Source organism: Eleutherodactylus coqui, chromosome 5 (genome assembly GCF_035609145.1).
Source record: "Eleutherodactylus coqui strain aEleCoq1 chromosome 5, aEleCoq1.hap1, whole genome shotgun sequence".
NCBI lineage: Eukaryota > Metazoa > Chordata > Amphibia > Anura > Eleutherodactylidae > Eleutherodactylus > Eleutherodactylus coqui.
This window is the reverse complement of record NC_089841.1, coordinates 38022491-38045432: the sequence shown is the minus strand read 5'-3', so window position 1 is coordinate 38045432 and position 22942 is coordinate 38022491. Positions and strand designations below refer to the sequence as shown.

At 44.5% G+C, this 22942-nt stretch overlaps 1 protein-coding gene across 1 annotated transcript in view; it reads right to left on the bottom strand.

The window, feature by feature from the left end:
- The window catches only part of LOC136629087 (zinc finger protein 850-like), a 131652-nt gene that overhangs the window by 98736 nt on the left and 9974 nt on the right, over window positions 1–22942 (bottom strand). Inside the window, exons 2-9 of the mRNA XM_066605202.1 lie at window positions 18385–18488; window positions 18078–18257; window positions 12112–12235; window positions 11965–12029; window positions 11346–11448; window positions 9549–9661; window positions 9242–9421; window positions 9036–9159 (exon numbers count right to left, since the gene is read on the bottom strand). Of these exons, the coding sequence (XP_066461299.1) occupies window positions 9036–9159; window positions 9242–9421; window positions 9549–9661; window positions 11346–11448; window positions 11965–12029; window positions 12112–12235; window positions 18078–18257; window positions 18385–18441 (946 nt within the window). The 5' untranslated portion in view covers window positions 18442–18488. The remainder of the gene's footprint in view (window positions 1–9035; window positions 9160–9241; window positions 9422–9548; window positions 9662–11345; window positions 11449–11964; window positions 12030–12111; window positions 12236–18077; window positions 18258–18384; window positions 18489–22942) is intronic.

Sequence of the window (22942 nt, the reverse complement as noted above, 5' to 3'; positions counted from 1 at the left end):
TCTGCCACATCTGTGCCAGATGCAGCAAAGGAATTCTTCAATTCTCTACCGCAGCTGTCAGACATTCTGCTGCCGGCATTTTATTTCAGCGAAGAGCTTTGAATATAAGCCCTTCCCTGAAAATCAAGTAAAAGTGGTTTAAAAAACAACAAAAAAAGATACTCACCTCCCTTCAGCTGCCAGGGCACAGCCGCGTCTTCTCCTGCTGTCCCCTGTCATTCATTCGGGGAAAGCTGCCTGTGATTGGCTAAGCACCTCAGACAATCACATTCAGCTCTTTCAGCAGGCGGGGATTTTAAATCCCCGCCTGCTGATAGATCAGCACCACAGTGCAGGGGACAACAGGAGAAGATGTGGCTGAGCCTAAGCAGCTGAAGCAAGGTGAGTATTTTTATTTTTTTTTAACCCACTTTTACTTGATTTTCAGGGAAGGGCTTATATTTAACCCCTTCCCGCTCCAGGACATACCGTTACGTCCCGGGAGCCTGGTACTTCCCGCAAAAGGACGTACCGGTACGTCCTGGAGATAGCATGGGATCACATAAGATCCCGCGCTATCCCGCAGCGGGAGCCGGCTGTCAGTCACAGCCGGCGTCCCGCTCCAACAGCGGGGGGACATCGGAGATGCGCCCGCCGCTGTTAACCCCTTCCCTGCTGCGATCTAAGTAGATCGCGGCAGGGAAAGAGTTCACAGAGGGATCGTGATCCCTGTGTGTCTCCGGCCGGACCTCGCGATGTTATCGCGAGAGCCCGGCCTGTCACCATGGCAACAGGACGCCAGACACTGGCGTCCTGTATTGCCTGTGCCTATAATCGCTGTACAAGCGATAAGGCATGGCAGAGCAGTAGCTCTGCCATGCCTTATGACGGCGATCATAGGCACAGTGATGTAAGTCCCTCAGAGGGACTCAAATAGTATAAAAAAAAGAAAAGTGTAAAAAAAAGAAAAATGTAAAAAAAAAAAAATGTAAAAAAACCCTTTTTTATGCTTTTTCTAATATTAGCATAAAAAAAAGGGAAAAAAATCTAAAACCCCACATATTGGATATTGACGCGTCCGTAATGACGCGTCCGTAAAAAAAACTGCTAAAAAACAGAGGCAAAATGCTAATTTTTAGCATTTTGCCTCACAAAAAATGCAATAAAAGTGATCAAAAAAGCCGTACATTTCCCAATATGGTACCAATAAAAACTACAGCTCGTCTCGCAAAAAATAAGCCCTTAAAGAGCTCCGTACATAGAAAAATAAAAAAGTTACAGGACTTTGAATGCAGCTATAGAGAAAAAAAAAGATTTCGAAAAAAAGGGGGTTTTATTGCAAAAAAGTGTAAAAACCTAAAAAAAATATAACAATTTTGGTATCGTTGTTACCGTACTGACCCGCAGAAAAAATTTAGTGTGTCATTTATGCTGCATGATTAACGCTGTAAAAAAAAAAATCTATGGCAGAATTGATGCGTTTTCTCTCCCTGTTATCATTAAAAAAAAAATATAAAATTTTACGATATTGTCTATATACCCAAAAGTGGCATCGATAAAAACTACAGATCGCCACGCAAAAAACAAGCCCTTATACGGCCGCGTCCACGGAAAAATAAAAAAGTTATGGCTTTTGAAAAATGGAGATGGAAAAATACCAAAAAATCGCTTGGTCCTCAACGCCAAAATAGGCCGTGTCATTAAGGGGTTAAAGCCCTTCCCTGAAATCAACTGCCTGCAGCAGAATCCTCTACCACAGCTGACATGTGTGACAGCTGCTGTAGAGAATTGAAGAATTCCTCTGCTGCATCTGCCACAGATGTAGCAGCAGGGAATTCTTTTAACTAGTGGGGATGAAGGAAACATCTGCCGCATGCAGATGTGTTCTTCATCCCCGCGGGGGACACAGAAGCGGTGGACAGGTTTTTTGTTGTTTTTTTTTACACTAAAATTTTCCTTTTTTAGGGAAGAGCTTGTTTGTAAAGCCCTTCCCTGAAAAAAAAAAAAAAAAAAAAAGCAGGGAGCCGGCGACAGCAGCCGCGGCTCCGTTGAAAACAATGCGCGCATTCCCTATGGTGCACGCAAGTCCTGTCTTTGAAGGCACGCACCTGCAAAGTACGAACATCTGCACACAACATAGGGAATGCATTGTTGCAAATAGAAGCGTGTTTTTGTGCGTACGTATGTATGCACAAAAACACGCTCGTGTGAACGCATCCTAACAGTAGACCTCACAGTGAGGACCAGTAAATCATGATGTTTGGCCACAAGAAAGAATCATAAAGGTTCGTGTTAGTCAGTGCTATTAGGTGGTGTCCATCTCACACATTTCCTGACACCTACATGCCCTATATCATTCAGGGTAGAAATGAGGAGAAGTAATTTTATTTATTTGAAGTTAATACCAAATAGGGTGATGAAATTAAAAACTTTGGATAACTTATTACAATCTGTGTTTCTGGAGTTGGTCGAAAACATCAGCATTAACATCAGCTCTAAAAATGTAATGTGATAATCTGTCCTTTTAAGTAACTAAAGAACAAACCAAAGAACATGTTACAACTGAGAAGGACATAATAACATAAGAAAAAAATGAGTGGGTGCCGTGTCCCTCAATAAAAGACAAGAAAGGATATTACAGTGAGACAAAAATCCGCATTTCTCAGTTGTTTCATCAGGGGACACAAGACTGTGGAATGCATCGATTAAGAAATGGAGGTCCCAAAGGAATGTAGGAAGCGTGTACAGAGGTACTGTATGCGTATCATCTTGGAGAATGTTTTGACATAGGACTCAGAGACTAAATAAATCTTTATTTATATAGCGCCAACATATTCTGCAGCGCTTACAAGACAGGGGAAATAAAAACCAAAACACGGTTACATGAAGTCATCACTTGATGGAGACATTAAGGTAAGGGTCCTGCTCCAACGAGCTTACATACTACAGATAAAGGGGTGATACAGAAGGTAAAGGGGCTGGAGATGTGCACGGTATGGCGAGGTGGAGAGTAAGGGGAGCTATACACATAAGCAATAGTCAAATTGGGCTGTATAATGGCTGAATCGGTATAACTGCAGATGCCGGATAATTATGGGTAGCAGGAATTGCAGTCGGTAGGACAGGGAGCATGTTATCAGGTAGAGTACAGAGGAGTTGGTTTAAGGGATGTGGTATGCCTCCCTGAAGAGGTGCGTTTTTAGTGAACGCTGAAGTTTTGTGTGTCGGCAATTGTCGGATAGCTTTTGTTAGCGCATTCCAGAAGATTGGTGCTGCTCTGAAGAAGTCTTGGAGGTGGGAATGAGAGGTTTGAATTAAAGGGGCACTTAGTCTGATTTCATTACCAGAGCGGAGATGAGGGAAGCAATGCAGTGCAGCACGGTGCTGTGGAGGGCTTTGTGGATGAGGATGGCGAGTTTAAATTGTATTTTGTATTTGACAGGCAGCTAGTGCAGGGACTGGCACAGGGCAGAGGCGTCCAAATAGTATCTGGACAGGAAGAGGAGCCTGGCTGCCGCATTCAGGATTGATTGGACAGGGAAAGTCGGGTGCAGAGAAGGCAGATTAGCAGTGAATTGCACTAACCGAACAGAGAGTGGATGAGGGCAACAGTGAGCATTTTTAGCGTGTCCAGGGTGAGAAAAGGGGCAGATTCTTGAAATGTTTTTGAAGTGCAGCTGACATGTTCGGGCAAGAGATTGGATATAGGGGATCAAGGAGAGATCAGAGTTGAATATAACCCCAAGGCAGCGGCCGTGCTGTCTGGGAGTTCTGGTGGTGCCACCTACTGAAATGGAGATGTCAGAATAAGGTCGGTTAGTAGATGGATGAATCAGGAGAAGGTCAGTTTTTGAGAGGTTCAGTTTTAGATAGAGAGAGGACATAGTGTTAGAGACAGCAGACAGACAGTCAGTGGCGTTCTGGAGGAATGTTGCTGTGATGTCACGGGAAGAGGTGTATAACTGCGTGTCATCAGCATTGAAAGCCAAATCTCCTAATGGTCTGTCCCATTGGGGTTGTGTAGATGGAGAACCGAAGCCTGGGGGACTCCAACAGCAAGGGGAAAAGAAGGGAAGGTACAGCCAGCAAAGCAGACACTTAAGGAGCGGTCGGATGGGTAGGAGGAGAACCAGGAGAGAGCAGTGTTCTTTGGTCCAGTGGAGCAAAATATACTGAGGAGGAGTTTGTGGTTAACCGTGTCAAATGCTGCAGAGAGATCGAGGAGGATCAGTAGGGATTAGTCCCCTTCCTGATTTGGCCATCAGGAGGTCGTATGATACTTTTGTCAGTGCGGTCTCTGTCAAGTGTAGGGGGCAGAAGCCAGACTGTAGGGGGTCAAGACCGCATAGAGGGACTTAGAGGGGGGAGGGGGGGGAGAGACTGTAGAACAGTTCAATAGAGATGGGCGGTGTGCGGGCATGTCGTGGGCGGGGTTAGGATGGGAGCTAAGCGTCACCACGAAACCTTGCTTTTTCATGTCTCTTGCTGCCATTGGGAGCACGCACACAGAGGGGGAGAGTGCAGGGCATTGTGGGGAGGCAGCACAACAGCGTCATCTTTGAAAGCTGCATTGAACATCAGATATAAAAGTAAGAAACAGGCATTCTAGCTGATATGCCGGACAGTTTGAGCCTCTGTATGTTCTGTGTTACGATGCAAAGTGAAAAGGAAGTATCATTTTTATTTTAAAAAATTACCCTGCGTGGCGGGACAACCCCTTTAAGTTCCGCAAAAACGAATTTGGGTGGAGGACAGAGCCCTGTGGAAGAAGATATTAATAAAGCAGGTGTCATAAGGCACCTGCAAAGAGGCTGACAATGTCTGCATACTAAGAGTGTCAGAGCCAATCTGGAACTATGAGAATGATTGGAACTCCTTACACTTTATTCTTCTTGCTGGCAAATCAGGGCGAAGGCATCAAGATGAAAAGAGCATTCTACAGGATTGATTTGTTGCTGACCGGGTAACTTCACTTCCCACAAGACAAACTATATATATCTATAGAAATCTGCTGGTTTGATAAGGATCTGAAGGGGGACACGGGGTCAAGGTGTTTCAGCTTATTTCTGAAAAAGAAGATGAACTAACAGATAAAATTAGTTGGAGGAAAACTGCCAAAAAGAATGCAGTGTTATAAATAAAGCCACAGTATTTCACAGCATGATGCGGCACGGCACACTACGATGGTTCTCTTATACGAACGTATATCACAATTGCAGCCATAGCTGGTGACGGTGATACAGGCTCTACCTCTTAGTGAGCTTTGTGAACCAATGAGAGCAGCTAAATGATCATCATTGGTTTAGTGGGCGGGATCATTCATATGATTATCTTTATTTTGATCATTCATATGAACACTCCGACCGTCAGCATGTCAGATTAAGCTGGCAGAGCAGCGAGAGGTCTTGTGCCAAGTGACAGATGATAAGCTGTATGTGTCTGATCATGCCACACATGCAGAGTTTGCTAAGAACAGATGAAAAAAATTCCAGCCTGACAGATGATGTTTGGCAGAGAGTCTTCTATCGACCATCAAAAATGATCATTTGTGTATAATTTTGAAAATGATAGCTAAAATGATCAAATTACTACAGACCAGCAGTCATAGTGCCCTGATGACTGGGGGCCTGCAGTCTCATACATCTACTTCCACTAACAGGCTTACAGGATGAACCAACTGGGAGGACGGGGCCCGGACTGCAGGATCTGTCATCCCCAATAATCCCACAGACCACAGAATAACATCTGCAGCCACTGACTGAGGAGAATCTGTGACTCCTCTCTGCTGTATTTAGTGGTTACTACTCACCTGGGCGGTTACCTGTAGGAATCTCCTCTTCAAACTCCTGTTTGACTGTCACAATTGTTACTGTATCATCAATATTAGTCAGATCTTCATCCTGATTCAAAAGCTGTGAGACAAATATTGTAAAAGTCAGCAGACGGTTGGAGAAGTCGTGTGGAAGGTTTTACATGACCAGAAAAGATCATTAATCATGATGACCAAAAGTGACCTGACAGGAGTAGTTATCTGAGCCACAGAGCTGCAGGTCTAGAAGCTGAACATAGATAATAGATGGCGGCTCAATGATCCCTCAGAAATCTGTCTACCATCCTCATTAAACAGGAGTAAAACATACAATCATTGTTAAAAACCATCCCTACTCTAGAAGTTGTCGAAATTGATTGAAACTTTCTCTGTGTGATTGTAATGTAATCAGTAAGGTAAGTGATTACAATATCAGAGCAAAAGGAGAATTTATTGCAGAAAACTGAACCCTTGAAGGGAGGCTCTAGTACCCCGTTGGACTGCCTCTAGCTTGGAAACAAGATGTAACACGGGAAGGCATGGAGGCTCTAGTACCCTGTTGGACTGCCTCTAGCTTTGATACAAGATGCAATACGGGCGGGCATGGAGGCATACAGGTTCCATATGGTATCCCCTGACATATCGCTCCACATTTGCTCTAACTGAGCCTGTAGATCATGCAAACTCATAGGCTGTCGAAGTTCGCATTCCAGATGGCCCTATACATCTTCTATTGGCAATAAATCAGGTGACCAGGCAGGCCACAGAAGTGTGGCAATGTTGTGGAGGCATTCCTGTCACATCCTTACTGTGTAAAGCTGAGTATTGCCCATTGGAAAATGCCTCTTGGAAGCTCTGCCATGAGAGGCAAAACATGTGGCTGCAGCATGTCCTGAACATATCAATGAGCGGTCATTGTCTTGATCTGGTCTTCCTCTGTCTCTGCTCTGCTTACCCCTTCACTAAGTCGCCTCTCCTGCTTTCGGACCATAAACTCCCCTCTTTCTTTGCCAAGCCCCGTAGCATCTTTCCAGACCCACCTACCTACTGTACATATAAGAATCTTCAGGCTGTTCACATCCAAAACATTGCTGAATCTCTACAGACTTCTCTATCCACTATCTCTCTGCTTTCCTGCCCCAAGCTGGTTGCCGCACATTACACCACTTTCAAAAATGCCCCAGATGAAGCAGCATTCCCCGTGACCCAAGCCATCGGATGCAGACCTCAGCATCTCTGGCTAACAACTCAAACGTGCTTCATCCAGCGGAGCTCTAGCTGTGCTGAACGGCTGTGGAGAAAATCACACATGTCCACAGACTTACTCCACTACAAATTCATGCTCAGAACCTACAACCTCGCCCTCCACCATGCCAAACAAATCTACTTCAACTCTCTCGTTTCCTCACTATTCCACAACCCCAAATGACTCTATGACACTTTCCACACCCTCAGCCCTAAACTGCAGCTCCCAGAGACGAATCTCAGTGCTGAAGAGCTGGCTGCTTACTTCAAAAAGAAAATCGACGACATCCAGCAGGAAATTACCTCCCAATCCCAGACTGGCCCCGACCCTACTCTCATCAGTACTGCATCTAGCTCCTGTTACCTCTCTGTACTTAGATCAATGACAGAGGAAGTCTCTAGCTTTGCTCGCCCCACCACTTGTGCTAGCAACCCTGTTATCTCACACCTCCTTTGGTCCCTTTCCCCGGTGGTTATCTCCCATCTCACCACTATATTTTACCTCTCTCTGACCTTTGGCATCTTTCCCTCCTCATTCAAACATTCTATCATATCCCCACTGCTAAAGAAACCAACTCCTGACTCGACCGATGCTGCCAACTACCCACCCATCTCAAATCTCTTTATCTCCAAACTATTAGAATCCCCCTCCTTAAAGTGTCGACTCCTTTATGTCAATAAGCCACGTCCCAGCCGCATCAACTTGAGAATATCTAACCTTTATTCCTAGTTGTGGTGGATGGTACAAGGGCAACGCGTTTCTCTGCTTTAAGGCACCTTTTTCAGGCCAAGGGGACACTTCAAGGAGGGGGATTTCTGGGTATCATACCCTCCTCCTCTCGAGTAAGTGCCATTCTTTTCCTTGTTTTGTGACATTCATGGTTGCTAAACTGTACAGTTCAAGAGCGCAGACTTCTTTTTACTAATAGTCCTTTCCTATATTTCTCTGCTTGGGGGAGATTCTCTGTTTAGAGAAACCCCCAATTGTTTCTGCAGCCCTCCCTATGTCTGGAGGATAAGAACTGTTCCGCTAAACAGCCAACTGGTGACCTTAATGCGCTCTCTGAACGCTGTTTGTACACTAGGCTCCTCAGCATAGGCGCTCATCCCTAGGTCCTTAGACATGAACACAGCTGTCATCGGTACCCAAAGCTGGATTTGTTGCTGAAAACAACCCGATTCCACTTCATTCACAACACCACCACAAATGGAGTTCCTAGAAATGGTTCTGACAGACACAGGGATCTGTAACGATGGAGCAACCTGTCTCTGGATTGTGATCAACAAAATAGTAGAAGCTACTTGTGTTTGCTGAATGATCAGAAAATCCTTTCTATTTATGGTCTGTTGAGGGCGTCCTGAACCCGGCCGCCTTGTGTGCCCTCACACATCCATAGTTCCCAACACCTCCTAACATTCTGGTCAGAACGACCCAGCTGGTGGGCAATTTGTTGATACGACCATCCAGCTTATGGCATTCCAATAATGCACCCCCTCTCAAACTCTGTCAACTGGGTGAAATCTCTTTGATTCCATCGAAGAGGCGTCTAGTGGTCAACAAGCTCTACACAAGGGGAAAAAGAGGTCACTAAACACAAGTAGCCTATGAGAGCCTTATTATAAACCAAAGGTGGAACCACTTTTATGTCCTCAAGTCGCAAGACTGATCATCTAATCACGCCACAACTCTAATCATTTGTATATCTGTCTGAGATGTAACTGCATCCCGAGTTTTGCAGCAAAATTACAACTTCTTCTAGGGGTGGGATTATTATTTTCTTTTACAAATAGTGTATTATAAAGACTGAAGACAAGAGCTTTACAGCCTACAGATCAGAGGGACATCTCTATCTACCTGGTGGTCTTGTGGAAGAAGAGGATGGGGACATCTCTCTGGTGGGCTTCTCTTACTGGATGGAACTGGAGGAAACACAGACAGACACTGAAGTCATTCATTACATACAGATAATAAAGTCCCCGTGTATTTAGTCCTGTCTATTACCTGGTGATGGGAGCGGCTGGAGGGTCTCCATCATGGCCTCCTTGTACAGATCCTTGTGTTCTTCTAAATACACCCACTTCTCCATCGAGAAATAGACAGCAACATCCTGACACCTTATAGGAACCTGACAACACAATATACAGTCATTACCCAGAAGCCTCCAGTGCTGTTACTGTATAATGTCCCAGCATTCCCTGCAGCGTCACCTCTCCAGTCAGTAGCTCAATCATCCTGTTGGTGAGTTCTAGAATCTTCTGTACATTGATGTCCTCATGTATCAGGGAGTGAGGTGGGGGTCCCGTGATTGGACTCAGGGGTCTCCCCCATCCATCACACACAGGGGTCTGACAGCCACCACTAGAGGTCTTCTTCACTACTGTGTAATCCTGTATATGGGGAGACATTAATAAATATCACTACAGACATTTCCAGAGTCCATCACCTCTCCAGTGACGTCACCGGTTGTTACCATAGATAAGAATTATGTAATGTGACATCATCAGAATCCCTCACCTCTCCAGTAAGCTGGAAGATTAATTCTAGTGTAAGATTTAATACACTCTCCGCCATCTTGTTTCTGTCCTTCTGCATCCTTGATCCTTTAGTGAAGGCACCTGAAAAGAAATCTGAACCAACAAAAATCCCACATAACAATATACAATTACAGGAGTAGAAACAGTTGGGCAGATAATAAATTGTAGATTTTTCTTTACTTGTCTGGATTGGGGATGAGTAACAGTAGCATACACTGGCTCTTTAAAAAGGTAGCGTGCATGAACCCTGCGGGCAGCAGCCTGGGAGCCAGCAGAGGAGAGTTGTGCAGAACGTGAATGGCAGCAACGCCTGACTGCAGCCTCAGCAGCGAGTGAGCAGCGGCGGCATGCAGCGATATGATGTTTCAGTTCCCCCAACACTACTGGTGACATCAGAGGGAGGCCGGCTGATTGGATGCAGGAAATGTCCGGATGTTTATACAATACAATACTTTGGTCATGTCTCCCCAGAAGGGATTCCTAGAGGGAAGCAATGACCGCCATATTTCATAACACGATTTTATCCATTTACATACATCAAACATGGCAGAGGAGAGATCATTCATTCAGATGATATCCGTTTTGGCCGACTCAAAGGCCATGGATGCAATGGGATTGGTATTTTCTCACTAATCTAGAGATATTATTCTTTCCATTCTATACCCCACAGATGAACCATAATCTCTGTGCATGCATTTACATGGGACGACTATCGTTCAAAACTGCGCAGGAGCACAGGGGTATGAACAGCCACCATGTTTCCCCCTGATAATAAGGCCTGTGGCGATGCTGCTGCAGGTTTTCGCATCTTCCTTCAAGCCGACAGAGCAGTTCTTTCTGATAGCAGGTCTTGTATACTCTGCTTCCAGCAAGGTAATGCTCTGATTGGTTAATAAAATGCCACATCAGCCAATGAAAGCCGGCGCTGGATTAACCACTCACAGCTATTCAATGAATGGCTATGATTGGTTAATCAAGCGCTGGTTCTCATTGGCTTACGCAGCACTCGATTAACTAATCAGAGCATTACCTTGCTGGTGGCAGGGTATTCAAGCCCGCTACCAGGAAGAACTGTTCTGTTGGCATTAAGGAGGACATGGAAGCCTGTAGCAGCAAATGAGACCAGTACGATGAACCCAAACGCCAGCTGCTAGGTAAGTATTATTAGACCTCCCCCCCCCAAAAAACAAAAAAACAAAACGGTCTTATTTTCAGGAAAACGCTGTACTAATGATGATCGTCCAATGTTAAAGGTCCTCTCCAGGGGTAATCTGGAGTCACAAAGTTGGGGTAGTGACAGGGATAGTATGGAAATGCTAACAGCACACTTGCTGAGCAAAGGGGGAATAGTTGAAAAAAAGTTGCATTCTAGAGAAAACCAAGAAACGAATGAATATTAACGAACCCGGGAGAGAATGTGCGACTGCAGTAATATCATACTTCCATAACAGGCAGGATAAGTGACTACAAGACTATCAGCTTCCAAACACCAGATAATATAAAGTCTATAGATACTGAAAATAACCGACATGAACGGCCGTTTGGGTGGTTTTTGCTCTTGTTATGGTGTTTCTAGCTGCAGCAGAGCCGACCATTGCCAGGGTCAGATATCTACTGCCACTAACAGGCTTACAGGATGAACCAACTGGGAGGACGGAGCCCGGACTGCAGGATCTGTCATCCCCAATAATCCCACAGACCACAGAATAACATCTGCAGCCGCTGACTGAGGAGAATCTGTGACTCCTCTCTGCTGTATATAGTGGTTACTACTCACCTGGGCGGTTACCTGTAGGAATCTCCTCTTCAAACTCCTGTTTGACTGTCACAATTGTTACTGTATCATCAATATTAGTCAGATCTTCATCCTGATTCAAAAGCTGAGAGACAAATATTGTAAAAGTCAGCAGACGGTTGGAGAAGTCGTGTGGAAGGTTTTACATGACCAGAAAAGATCATTAATCATGATGACCAAAAGTGACCTGACAGGAGTAGTTATCTGAGCCACAGAGCTGCAGGTCTAGAAGCTGAACATAGATAATAGATGGCAGCTCAATGACCCCTCAGGAACCTCATACAAATGTATATCCGGCATGGCTACACACGCTGCACATTGTCTCAGTGGAGGAGATCAGCGTCTACCAGACACATCCGCCGTTTGTCTCGGGGGACATAAAGGAGCAGATAGATATAAATCCAACCTGTTGGCCCCTTATTCCCACCAGCAGTCTCCACCGACAGAAAACTGGGAGAAGATCCAGACCACATGTAATGGCTCTGGTCAGCGGTAATCCTGCCATCTCCACCGGCCTCATCACACACGTAGAAGACATCTAATAAGAGTGAAGACAAGAGCTTCGCAGCCTTCTACAGATCAGAGGGACATCTCCACCTACCTGATGGTTCTGTGGAAGAAGAGGACGGGGACATCTCTCTGGTGGGCTTCTCTTACTGGATGGAACTGGAGGAAATACAGACAGACACTGAAGTCGTTCTTTAGATACAGATAATAAAGTCCCCATGTATTTAGTCCTGTCTATTACCTGGAGATGGGAGCGGCTGGTGGGTCTCCATCATGGCCTCCTTGTACAGCTCCTTGTGTCCTTCTAAATACTTCAATTCCTCCATAGAGCAATAGACAGCGACATCCTGACACCTTATAGGAACCTGACAACACAATATATAGTCATCACCCAGAAGCCTCCAGGGCTGTTACTGTATAATGTATGGCCGATGGCCAATTAGGGACTAAGGCCTCATGGAATCAGAGCGGAAATGGTTTTAAAAGGTCTTTTGGGCCTTATAAGAGTCTTGGATTATTAGGTAGGGAAAGGTTCTGGAGGTTGTTGGGGAAACACTGGAGCCCTAGGATGGATGGTGATTGGTCTGAAGAAAATGGCGGGAAGGAACCTTAGGGATCCTTCTGTGAAGCTCGGGCCCTAGAAACAGGAGCTGATTGGTGGGAGTGATTGGTGAGAAAAAGCGAGTCCTGATATAAAAAAACTACTGACGGGACAGGGGCTTCAGTTTTTTTCTACAGCACCACATGATTGTAAGCAGTTACAGAATCCAAGTGAGAGTTCCTGGTTCCTGCCACAGCTCCTCTTACAATTCCTGTCACAGCTTCAGACCCTCTATGAAGATGAAGGACCTTCTGCAGCGGCTGGTCATTGGCGCGGATGAAGCAGGTGGTGAGGAACAGCTTCACAGATGCCTAGCTAGAATCCCCAGCGCTTCAGCTTTAGGACCCGTGAGCAGTGTGCGACAAGAAGAGCGCTCAACAGGCAGATGAATCATTTGAACACTTGTATCAGAGGAGGATTCGTTGGTAGAAAACCGCCAGCGAAGTGAATGCGAAAGGAGAAAGCTACCTTTTATCTCCATCTGATCGGAGGCGACCGAGACCTGGCAGGTCTCACAGTGCCTACCAGATGCCAACACCAAGTCCTGCACTGCTGCAGGGTACAGGTGAAGCTCTACAAGATGGTGTTACCCCTGATAACTGGCACCGGTGTATAGAAGGATTTATCTGGTGTAACATTTTGGGTAGATTTGTCAGGTTTAAATGTGTTAACCCTTGCAAGGCTTTTAAAGAAAGGGCTGGTTCAGGAGTGATGATGGGGAATGTATGTCTTGTTAACGAACGTGTTTTATTAATGGTGAGTGCAGAACTGGTAACATGGATTGCCGCCCGCCTTCTTCGGGTGGGCATGAAAATAGAGTAAAGGTGGTGGTTATTAGTAGACTGGAGCATCTAGGGTTAAGTCTACTCACCATATTTCTAATTTGCTAATTTGATCTGAGTGAGAGTAACGTTTCTGAGGTAACTGTAAGCACTGCTTGAGAGAGTGTTGGTAACTGTAAGCATTGCTTGAGAGAGTGTTGGTAACTGTAAGCACCGCTTGACAGAGTGTTGGTAACTGTAAGCACCGCTTGACAGAGTGTTGGTAACTGTAAGCACCGCTTGACAGAGTGTTGGTAACTGTAAGCACCGCTTGACAGAGTGTTGGTAACTGTAAGCACCGCTTGACAGAGTGTTGGTAACTGTAAGCACCGCTTGACAGAGTGTTGGTAACTGTAAGCACCGCTTGACAGAGTGTTGGTAACTGTAAGCACCGCTTGACAGAGTGTTGGTAACTATAAACCCTGCTTCACAGAGTGTTGGTAACTGAGCACTGCTTGACAGAGTGTTGGTAACTGTAAGCACCGCTTGACAGAGTGTTGGTAACTGTAAGCACCGCTTGACAGAGTGTTGGTAACTGTAAGCACTGCTTGACAGAGTGTTGGTAACTGTAAGCACCGCTTGACAGAGTGTTGGTAACTGTAAGCACTGCTTGACAGAGTGTTGGTAACTGTAAGCACTGCTTGACAGAGTGTTGGTAACTGTAAGCACCGCTTGACAGAGTGTTGGTGGCATTTCTGAGGGCACTCTGTCGGTGGTACCTCTTGAGTGCTGCATGGAGTCTGTAGCAGCCGGTGGTTTGGAATGCTGCTGGTGTTAATCGGATTTGTTTTATAGCTACTTGTTTTATCACCGTTCTCTTCAGTTAAAGAATCCAATAAAAGGAGTGATGACCACAAGAAGCAAAGATCTTTAATAATTGGTTACAGACTGGGTATTTTAGCTCTTGTGTTGTTGGGACGATCCTCCACTGTTACGTCAGGTTTATTCCACTGTTCTTGCTTTATCCAGAAATAAAATACAAAATTCCTTGCATCCAGAAAATAGAGAATTACGTGCAAAAAAAAAAGATGAGGCCAGTAGCCAGTGAGACTTACAACAGTGTTGGAAGTAGGCCTAGTCCATTAAAGAAGGCTTTTTGAATGGCTTCATTGTGCCCGAGTCCAAGGGCCTCTGTTGTAAGGAGGTTAATAAGTTCAGTTATTTCCTATCTTGATATCAGATAAAAAGAAAAAAATTGTTAAGCAAATAGACGAGGGCAAAATTGCCGGTCATTCTGATATCGTTTTTAGTCAATTTGAGGTCTCTTAGACTTCTTCTTTGGTATCATCCCTATCTCCTCTCAGTGATTGATCATTTATCTTGCCCAAGGTATTTTTCTCTGAAGGTTGAGGTTGCACCGGATTTGCTTGTCGGTTTGTCTTTAATTCTTTCATTTGCAGTTCAAGTATTGACTGTTCTTGGACATGGCTTCACCCATGGGTTTTTTCAGTAATGTAGTTACTTTAAGAGTTTTGCTTCCTTCCTAGAAGTGGATAGTTAAAGGATTTTTTTTTTTTTTTTAAAGCGAGTAATTCATTTTTTGGATGACTTTGTATTTCTTGGTCCTCCTGATGAAGCCACTTGTAAGGAAGTTAAAAATTTTTGTTCAACAATTAAATTTTTTGGTATCCCTCTGGGTCATGAGAAACCTTTTCCCATGACCACCTGTGGTGGAGAGGAGCATCGACCAGCGTAAAATGTCTATTTGTTGTACAAATATCCGTATTTCACTATAATTTGATTTACAGAGACCCATAACAAACTCTTTCATCATGATTGCCACTGGACAGCAACATGAAGTCAGATGTGTGCTGCATTGGCTGCTGAAGATGGGTTCAGTAGCCCGGATGATGGGGAGGTAGTTTTCGTAGTATCAGACCATCTCTACATTCAGCCAACTTGAATCAAATGACACACACTGACTTCATTTTCCCTGCCCCTCCCCCTTCTCCAGCATCGAGCCAAGGACAAAGGAGAAGTTTGCACATGGCAAGAGGACAAGGACCAACTAGTGTACAGAGACTGGGAGGAGGTTCCATATAGCTCAGCCTATAGCAATGAGTATATACCATGTATGTTCTACCTTATACGCCTATAAAAGCCAGGTATGTGTTTAGATAAAAGGAGTTTCAGGCATAATACACGGCAGAGCTCTCGAGACTTCAGACTGAACTGGACTCGGTGTGAATTCTTTTTGTGTACACATAAATCAGAGTTTTCAAATTAGGAGGCCACAAAATACCCCAAACCCTGCTGGAGAAACCTTATTCCAGAATACACCAGATTGGAATTCTTGGGTATTATCACTGATAGTTGTGCCATCTGCTTGTGTGATCCTGATGGGTAATTTATTATTTTTTTCTTTCTAGAAGATCTTGGCATCACAAGAGGTCTTCACTCTCTCAATGAGCATGTTGATGGTCAATTCAGAAGAATGTTCAGCTCGCATGGATGCAGTTTTGCTAGTTTAATGGTAGTTCCACTTGGCAAGCGGATTCTGTTTTTAACATCCAAATTAAAATTAGGCTTGGGGGGGGGGGGGCGCTTCTAGGAAGCAAGATTACTGGGTACTCTGGAATGGTCACTGGCCGGCTCAACCATGGTGTAAGCTCGAAATGGATAAGCATTCGCAGGATGGGAATGTGTTTATTTCTTTTTGCTTTCTAGGTTTAAAGCAGGTTTGCCTTATAAGTCTGTGATGAAATGAATGGCGGGGATATCATGTTTTCAGAAATGCCTAGGGGTGTCACCGATTCTTTTCAGCAAATTAGACTAGAGTTACAAGGATACAAAACGGTTGCTTTTTCCAAGGATCAAGGGTCTGCTATTACGTTTGGCTTATTGAACAAGCTGGTGTCAGTGTTTGGTTGGATCTCAGGTTATGAAGGGATGTTGTTTCATTCTGTCTCTTATTAGCGAAGTTTGGAGCATTGAGATGCGGAGAGTTTCTGGCTCCGTTCAGAGCGGTTTGCTCGTCTTTTTTATTCTCGGATGTGTCTGAGCAGGAGAATGGCATAAAATTTTCCTGAGGCGCACTAAAACAGGTAAGTTAAAGTAAGGGGGTAGGATCCAGAATTTTCAAAACCCTAATGTTAACCTATGCCCGATGCGGGAATTGAAGCGCTTCTAGGAAATTGGCCGGAGGCAGTTGCAATCTTTGTTTTGCCATGCGGACGGCTCTTTGGGTCACGTTTTCAATTTACGAGCGTTTTGAAGAAATGCATTGGTAAGATATGCTGCAGCGGAGTAAAAGTTACTCTGCAGTACTTTAAAACTGGGGCAACTGTAGAAGCTGCGTTTAAGCGAATAACGCAAAGAAATTGAGGAGATGGGAATGATCGTTTTAAGCTGTGATATTTTTCTGTCTTCACAAGGAACGGTTGTGTGGATCATTGGACACTCTTGTATTCACTGGGCTCAGCAAAGAGCAGTGGATCGCTGTTCCTCGGATGATTTGGGGTCAGATGTATCAGTTTTGAGTCAGAGGGATGAAATGGTTCATGCTGATGTTAGAAAGGGCAGTGCTTCCTGAGCCAAGCATCCCTGTGATTCATTTGGGAGGGAAGGACAAGAACAAAATTAGAACATTTGACCCGTTATGCAAAATCAGGCAGGAATTGTGGAGGGTTAAAGCCATTTTCCTGACATAATTTTAGTATCTTCCGGATTTGGACCCGGTTGGTTTGGGTGCTTCCAAAGTTTTATTTTTGAATGAAATATGGAAAAGATTGAATAGAGTGCTTGAGAAATGGTCAGCTTCGCTCAGGGTTTTTCGGTTCGGCACGCTGAGCTAGAAGGGTTTTAGTTGGCCGCACAGAACTGGATCGGGTGCATTCATTCGACATTGCTTTGGATATTTTCAATATGGGATTGCAGGAAATGATTGAAAGGGCTGCTGTTGTGTTGGGGGAGGCATGCCATAGTTATGTCATGGCCTGGTGGGAATGCTGCCCACCTCCTGTGGGTGGGTATAAAGATGGATTAAAGATTGGTTAGAGACTTGAGTAGGTAGGGATAAGTCTATCTGTTATATATGTCGGGGTTTTTTTGAGTTATTAATATTTATAAGGTAACCCTGTTTAAAATAAAGGCCGTGACCCTTCAAATCCATGCTGGCGTCGGTGTTTTCATTTCAGGTATATGTTTAGATATTAATATAGAGTATAAAATTCCATGTACGGCCGAAGGCCAATTAGGGTCTGAGGCCTCATGGAATCTGAGCGAAAATGGTGTTAAAAGGTCTTTTGGGCATTAATTATTAGAGTATTGGCTTATTAGGTAGGTATTTAATAGAGTTCACTACAGGGTCAGCTGTGAGCGGCTGGAAGGTTCTGGAGGTTGTTGGGAAACATTGGAGCCCTGGTGATGGATGGTGATTAGTCTGAAGAGAATGGTGAGATGAAGCCTGAGGGATCCTTCTGTGAAGCTCGGGCCCTAGCAACAAGAGCTGAATGGTGAGAGAAAGCGAGTCCCGACATAAGGAGGTGCTGATAGGACGGAGGGCTTCAGTTTTTTTCTACAGCACCACAAGATTGTGCCCGCCCGCCCTCTTGTTTAGCTTCCAGCTTGTTGTGGCATGTTTAAATGGGGGAATGCCAGCCGCCTCCTGGGGGTGGGTATACAGATGGATTCAAGAGTGGTTATTGGTGTGGACTTGTCATATATGCTGCTGCCTTTCAAATCTATGCTGGTGTCAGTGTTTTTTGGTGTTTTTTTTCCAAGTATATGTTAAGATATTAATATAGAACATAAGATTCCATGTTCCAGCATTCCCTGCAGCATCACCTCTCCAGTCAGTAGCTCCATTATCTTGTTGAGGAGTTCTAGAATCTTCTGTACATTGATGTCTTCATGTATCAGGGAGTGAGGTGGGGGCCCCAAGATTGGGCTCAGGGGTCTTCCCTGTCCATCACACGCAGGGGCCCGAGAGCCATCACTAGAGGTCTTCTTCACTACTGTGTAATCCTGTATATGGGGAGACAATAATAAATATCACTGCCGACATTTCCAGAGTCCATCACCTCTCCAGTGACATCATCTGTTATTACGATAGATGAGAATGATTTAATGTGACATCATCAGAATCTCTCACCTCTCCAAAAAGCTGGAAGATTATCTCTCTCGTGAGATTTACTACACTCTCCGCCATCTTGTTCGTGTTTTCCTTTTATCCTTGGTGGGTCAATCAAGAAAATTCTGTTGTATAGAAGATATCAAAAGATGTTCAGAAATTAAAGAAACCTGATGATGAGTCAATACCTCAAGATGAGGTAATAACTTTAAGATTTTAACCACTGTGTGCAATAATATTATGTACTGCTCCCCCTGCGCGACAATAGTATGTACTGCTCCCCCCCCCCCCGAGCCACAATAGTATGTACCGCGCCCCTCCCCCTGTGCCACAATAGTATATACAACTCTGCCAAAGTTTGTACCACTCCATCCGATGCCTTAAGGCCTATTTCACACAGGCAAAAGGATATCGTTGCAAAAAAAAAAAATCACAGCGCTATCGCACCAGTGGTCCGTGCGATATCGTTGCTTTTGGCCCTAATCCCAGCCATTTATTGAATGGCTTTGATTATTTCATCGAGCTCTGGCTTTGATTAGCTGAGTTACAGCACTCGTGAAGTAATCACTGCCAGTCCTTCCTGTGTAATGGAAACCCAATATATCTATATTTTGGACTGTGGACCTTTGTAGTGGACAGTGTTTGTATTCTGTATAATAAGTGACAGTACTTGTCCATTCTTTGCCTTCTATTCTGATACAAATATAGATATATGTTCTTACATCTATGCAATATTTCTACTTCCTTTAATGAAACTTGTATTCCCTAAACTTTGCTGACAAGATAATATTTAACATAGACACGCTATATTTTTCCATCTGTTTTGTAACTTTAGAAGAAGTAAGAATCAGACATAGATAACCGCAGTCTGAAAAAAGCTACCACAATAATAACCCAAGCAGTATACTGGAAACTTATGCAAATAACACGGGGGGGGGGGGGGGGGGGGGTTGTGCAATTAATAGTTCAAGCTGTAATATCCAATCATATCGAAGGAACCACACGTGGGTCCAAGACAACCCACTCATCTCGTCCACCACCTGATGGCCAATCATAGATGACCGGAGGATGGAAGAATTGCAAGATGCTTATCCAATAATCAAACAATACGTTGTATCTATGTAATCTTTGACCTGCCCAGATGGGCAGATATGTTAAACTCTTTAAAAAAGGCTGCGCGCCCAACAATAAAGCAGAATTGAGGAAGCTTATACATGCTGAACCTGTGTCAGTGTGAAAACTTCTTATACGCATAATCAATTCATAATTAATCTGGAAGGGTGTAAACATTCCTAATTGAGTAAGTCGTTGGACGCAAAAGGAAATCCACGACACCTGGAGGCGAGGATCATGATCATCCAATCCCCGGGGAGCTTCAAGGGAGAAGATGTGCCGGAGAGGACAGTACCTCTTTACTGTAAGAGCAGTGAGACTATGGAACTCTCTGCCTGAGGACGTGGTGATAGCAAAATCCATAGAGTTGTTTAAGAGGGGACTAGATGCCTTCCTAAAGTGCTATGATATTACAGGATATAGACCTTAAATAACCAGTGGGGCTGTTGCTCCGGGTCTTGGAGTCAGGGAGGAACTTACAAATGTTGAAAGAGGGATTATTCTGACTGCCATTATGGAGTCAGGAAAGATTTTTTCTTCACCCAAATAGACTAAATTGGCTTCTGTCTTTTTTTTTTTTAACTTTCCTCTGGATCAACAAATGGAGGTGGAAACAGGCTGAACTAAATGGACATTATCTGCTTTCAGCCTAACATACTATGTCACTTGATCCTGTATCATCTTCTTCACCATTCTCCTCCTTTCTTAGACTACTCCTTATTTCTTCCACCTGCTCCTCCACTGTTCCAATGGAGGGACTGTGTTCCCTTAGCCCCAAGATAGCAGCCACCCCGACAAAGAGGAAAGGTTGAACGGCCCAAAAATTAGAGCGGCCACAATGTTCAGGCACCTGGGAAGTGCCGACACCACTGTGCACAGGGCCTGAGGCAGGCGGCCGCTGGCCATCAGGCCGGATGCCTGCTAGAGTTGCTGCCAGCAGTATCAGTCACCTGGCCGCAGAGTGGAGGGAGCAAACAGGAGCCGCATCAAAGCTCCCGGATCAGTCCCTGCTATGAACCGCTAAGCAGGCGGACTCCAGCCAGGCCCCCTCCGAGTGCCAGCACCTGGTAATGGAGCCTGGGAATGCTCAGGCCTGGTAGGTCTCACTAGACTCCGTCTCCAATGAGTCCTTAAAAGGTCTCAAAATGCTCCCCCGGGATAGGAGAGCATGCTGTGGGGAGAGAGCAGGCAGTCCTGCATCCGATAGTAACAGAATGGCAAGGATTCCAGGAGCTGGTGGACTGAGCTCTCCTGAGGACTTCCTGTCTCCTTACTTGGTAGGCCACGCCTCTTCGCAGTCACCGCATTTTTCCGTATTAGCCCGGTGAGTGCACTGAGAGTATCGTTATGCATCAACTGCAGCAGTCTGTCCTAATTTTCTGTTTTGAATTGCTTTATCATTGCAGTATGAACAGTTAAGGGCTTTTACCCACTAGTGTTTTTTTAACGCTTCGATATCGCAGCGGTTTTTTTCCAATGGGACTTTCTAATGCTAATATCGCATCGCACAAAAATCGCAAAAGCACAAACTTGCGATTTTAACATTGGAAAGTCCCATTGGAAAAAAAAAAGCGGCGATATTTCAGCATTAAAAGAAAAATGCTAATGGGTAAAAGCCATAAATGGGAGAAAAGGAACAATAACTCTGCAGCGCAACCTATTGCATGACAGCATGTTCAAAATATTTATTAAAAGCACCAAAAGGCGGAAGATTTTGAATTGACATTGAAAATTGACATTTTTCATATTTTCAACTACAATATCCCAGGTTTTTGATGAGGTATATATTTCTGTCTGTTTACTTTATTCTGGAAGCACACTGGAAAAACTTTAGTTGTTTTTTTTTTACCATTTAGGAAACGTACAAATTTAACATTTTGAAGAACATTTTGCTTTCCTACACCAATCCAAGATTACAAAGGCTCATAGCTATCCGTATGATAGATACCCCCACAATTCACCCAATTTTAAAAATACACATCTTAATGTATTCATTTAAAGGTGTCATGAGTATTTTGACAACAGGTTTTTTGAGGAGTTAATGGAATTTAGAGGAGAAAAATTCATAGTTTTGCAAATAGGTAACTTTACAGTTTTTTTTCTATAGTGCACATAAAAATGAGGATTTGCACCCCAAACTTAATACCACTGATTGTCCTATGTTCAGAATCATATCCATTATGGCCTACTATTATGTCACAAGAACATCTTACAGGAGAAGGTAAGGAAAGCCATCTGTGAACGCGAGCTGAAGACACGTTGGGTGATGCATACAAGTAAATCCATATAACTATCATTGAATAATATGTGTTTAAGAATGGCATAGTCAGTCTTGACCTTAACCTTCTTGAGAGGTCGTAGTGGAGGAGCGCTGCTCTGCCCCTTAAAGACTGCAGAGGCTTTCAGGGGACACTATCACAGAGCTCTGAGAGGATTAGACCCTACACCTCCTGAATGACCCCTTCACTCATGTGGCTCAGAGGACGCCCCCCCCCCCCCCCCCACACACCAAAAGTCCTTTGTCGTCTTGAATCCCCGAGTCATTACAACCAGAATGGGCGCGTGGGCCCACCAAACAGCTCCTTAGAGACAGAAAGACAAACCCTGTGGAAAAGAGTAAAGAAGAAAAAAGGGAGACCCCCCCCCCCACCCCCCTGGCCAGGCTAAGATCAATATGACAGACATAAGCCCATATGAAGAGCCTAAGATTACTTCTTCTGTACCTTGCTTAATGATTCCATAAGAAGAAGGCCCATTCAGCCATGGGAGAATCCTCTTCCTAAGGCAGGGAGTCCTAAATAAGACTATATTGGGTTGTAGGTATAAATTTGAACTTGGGGTGAACCAGTCCAAAAGTCAAGAAAAAGAGGGGGAGAAAAAAATAGACTACGTAGAGCCGTTACATCAGCGCAATAATGAGATATTAACATAACATATAATCAAGCACATATCTTATGCCAGAGAGGATCCATCTCCCCGCCACAGGAGAAAGCAGCAGTAGCATTAATGGCATCAGAAAGCAAAAATAGTCGTTCCAACCGTTTAGTCCCCTTTGAGTATTGTAGGGCATTCGGGATCTATTGGCACTCCAGCCAGGTGATCCGTCTTTTGGCTAATCAAAGAAATGAGCCCGATTATCGCAGATCACCCTAAGGCTGCTTTCACATGAACGCCTTGGATTCTGCATGTGGGAGCCCGCAGTGGAATCAGACCCTGTGCCAGGCCGGCGTCCGCGCGTTCCTTGAAATATCTGTATTGCAGATGGTGCAGTTGGATCACAATGTCAGTTGTGGAAGGACCGCGAATCGGACAGCTTCCATTGAATCCAATGGAAGCCTTCGTTGCGGAATCCGCAAGAAACCCCGTTACCATCACGTATACTCGCCGCACTCAGCCGTCTGAATGGGCACGTAAACAGGAGATGTTCCGTGACTTTGTCACAGCTGCCTCTCGTTCGTGCGTTTTT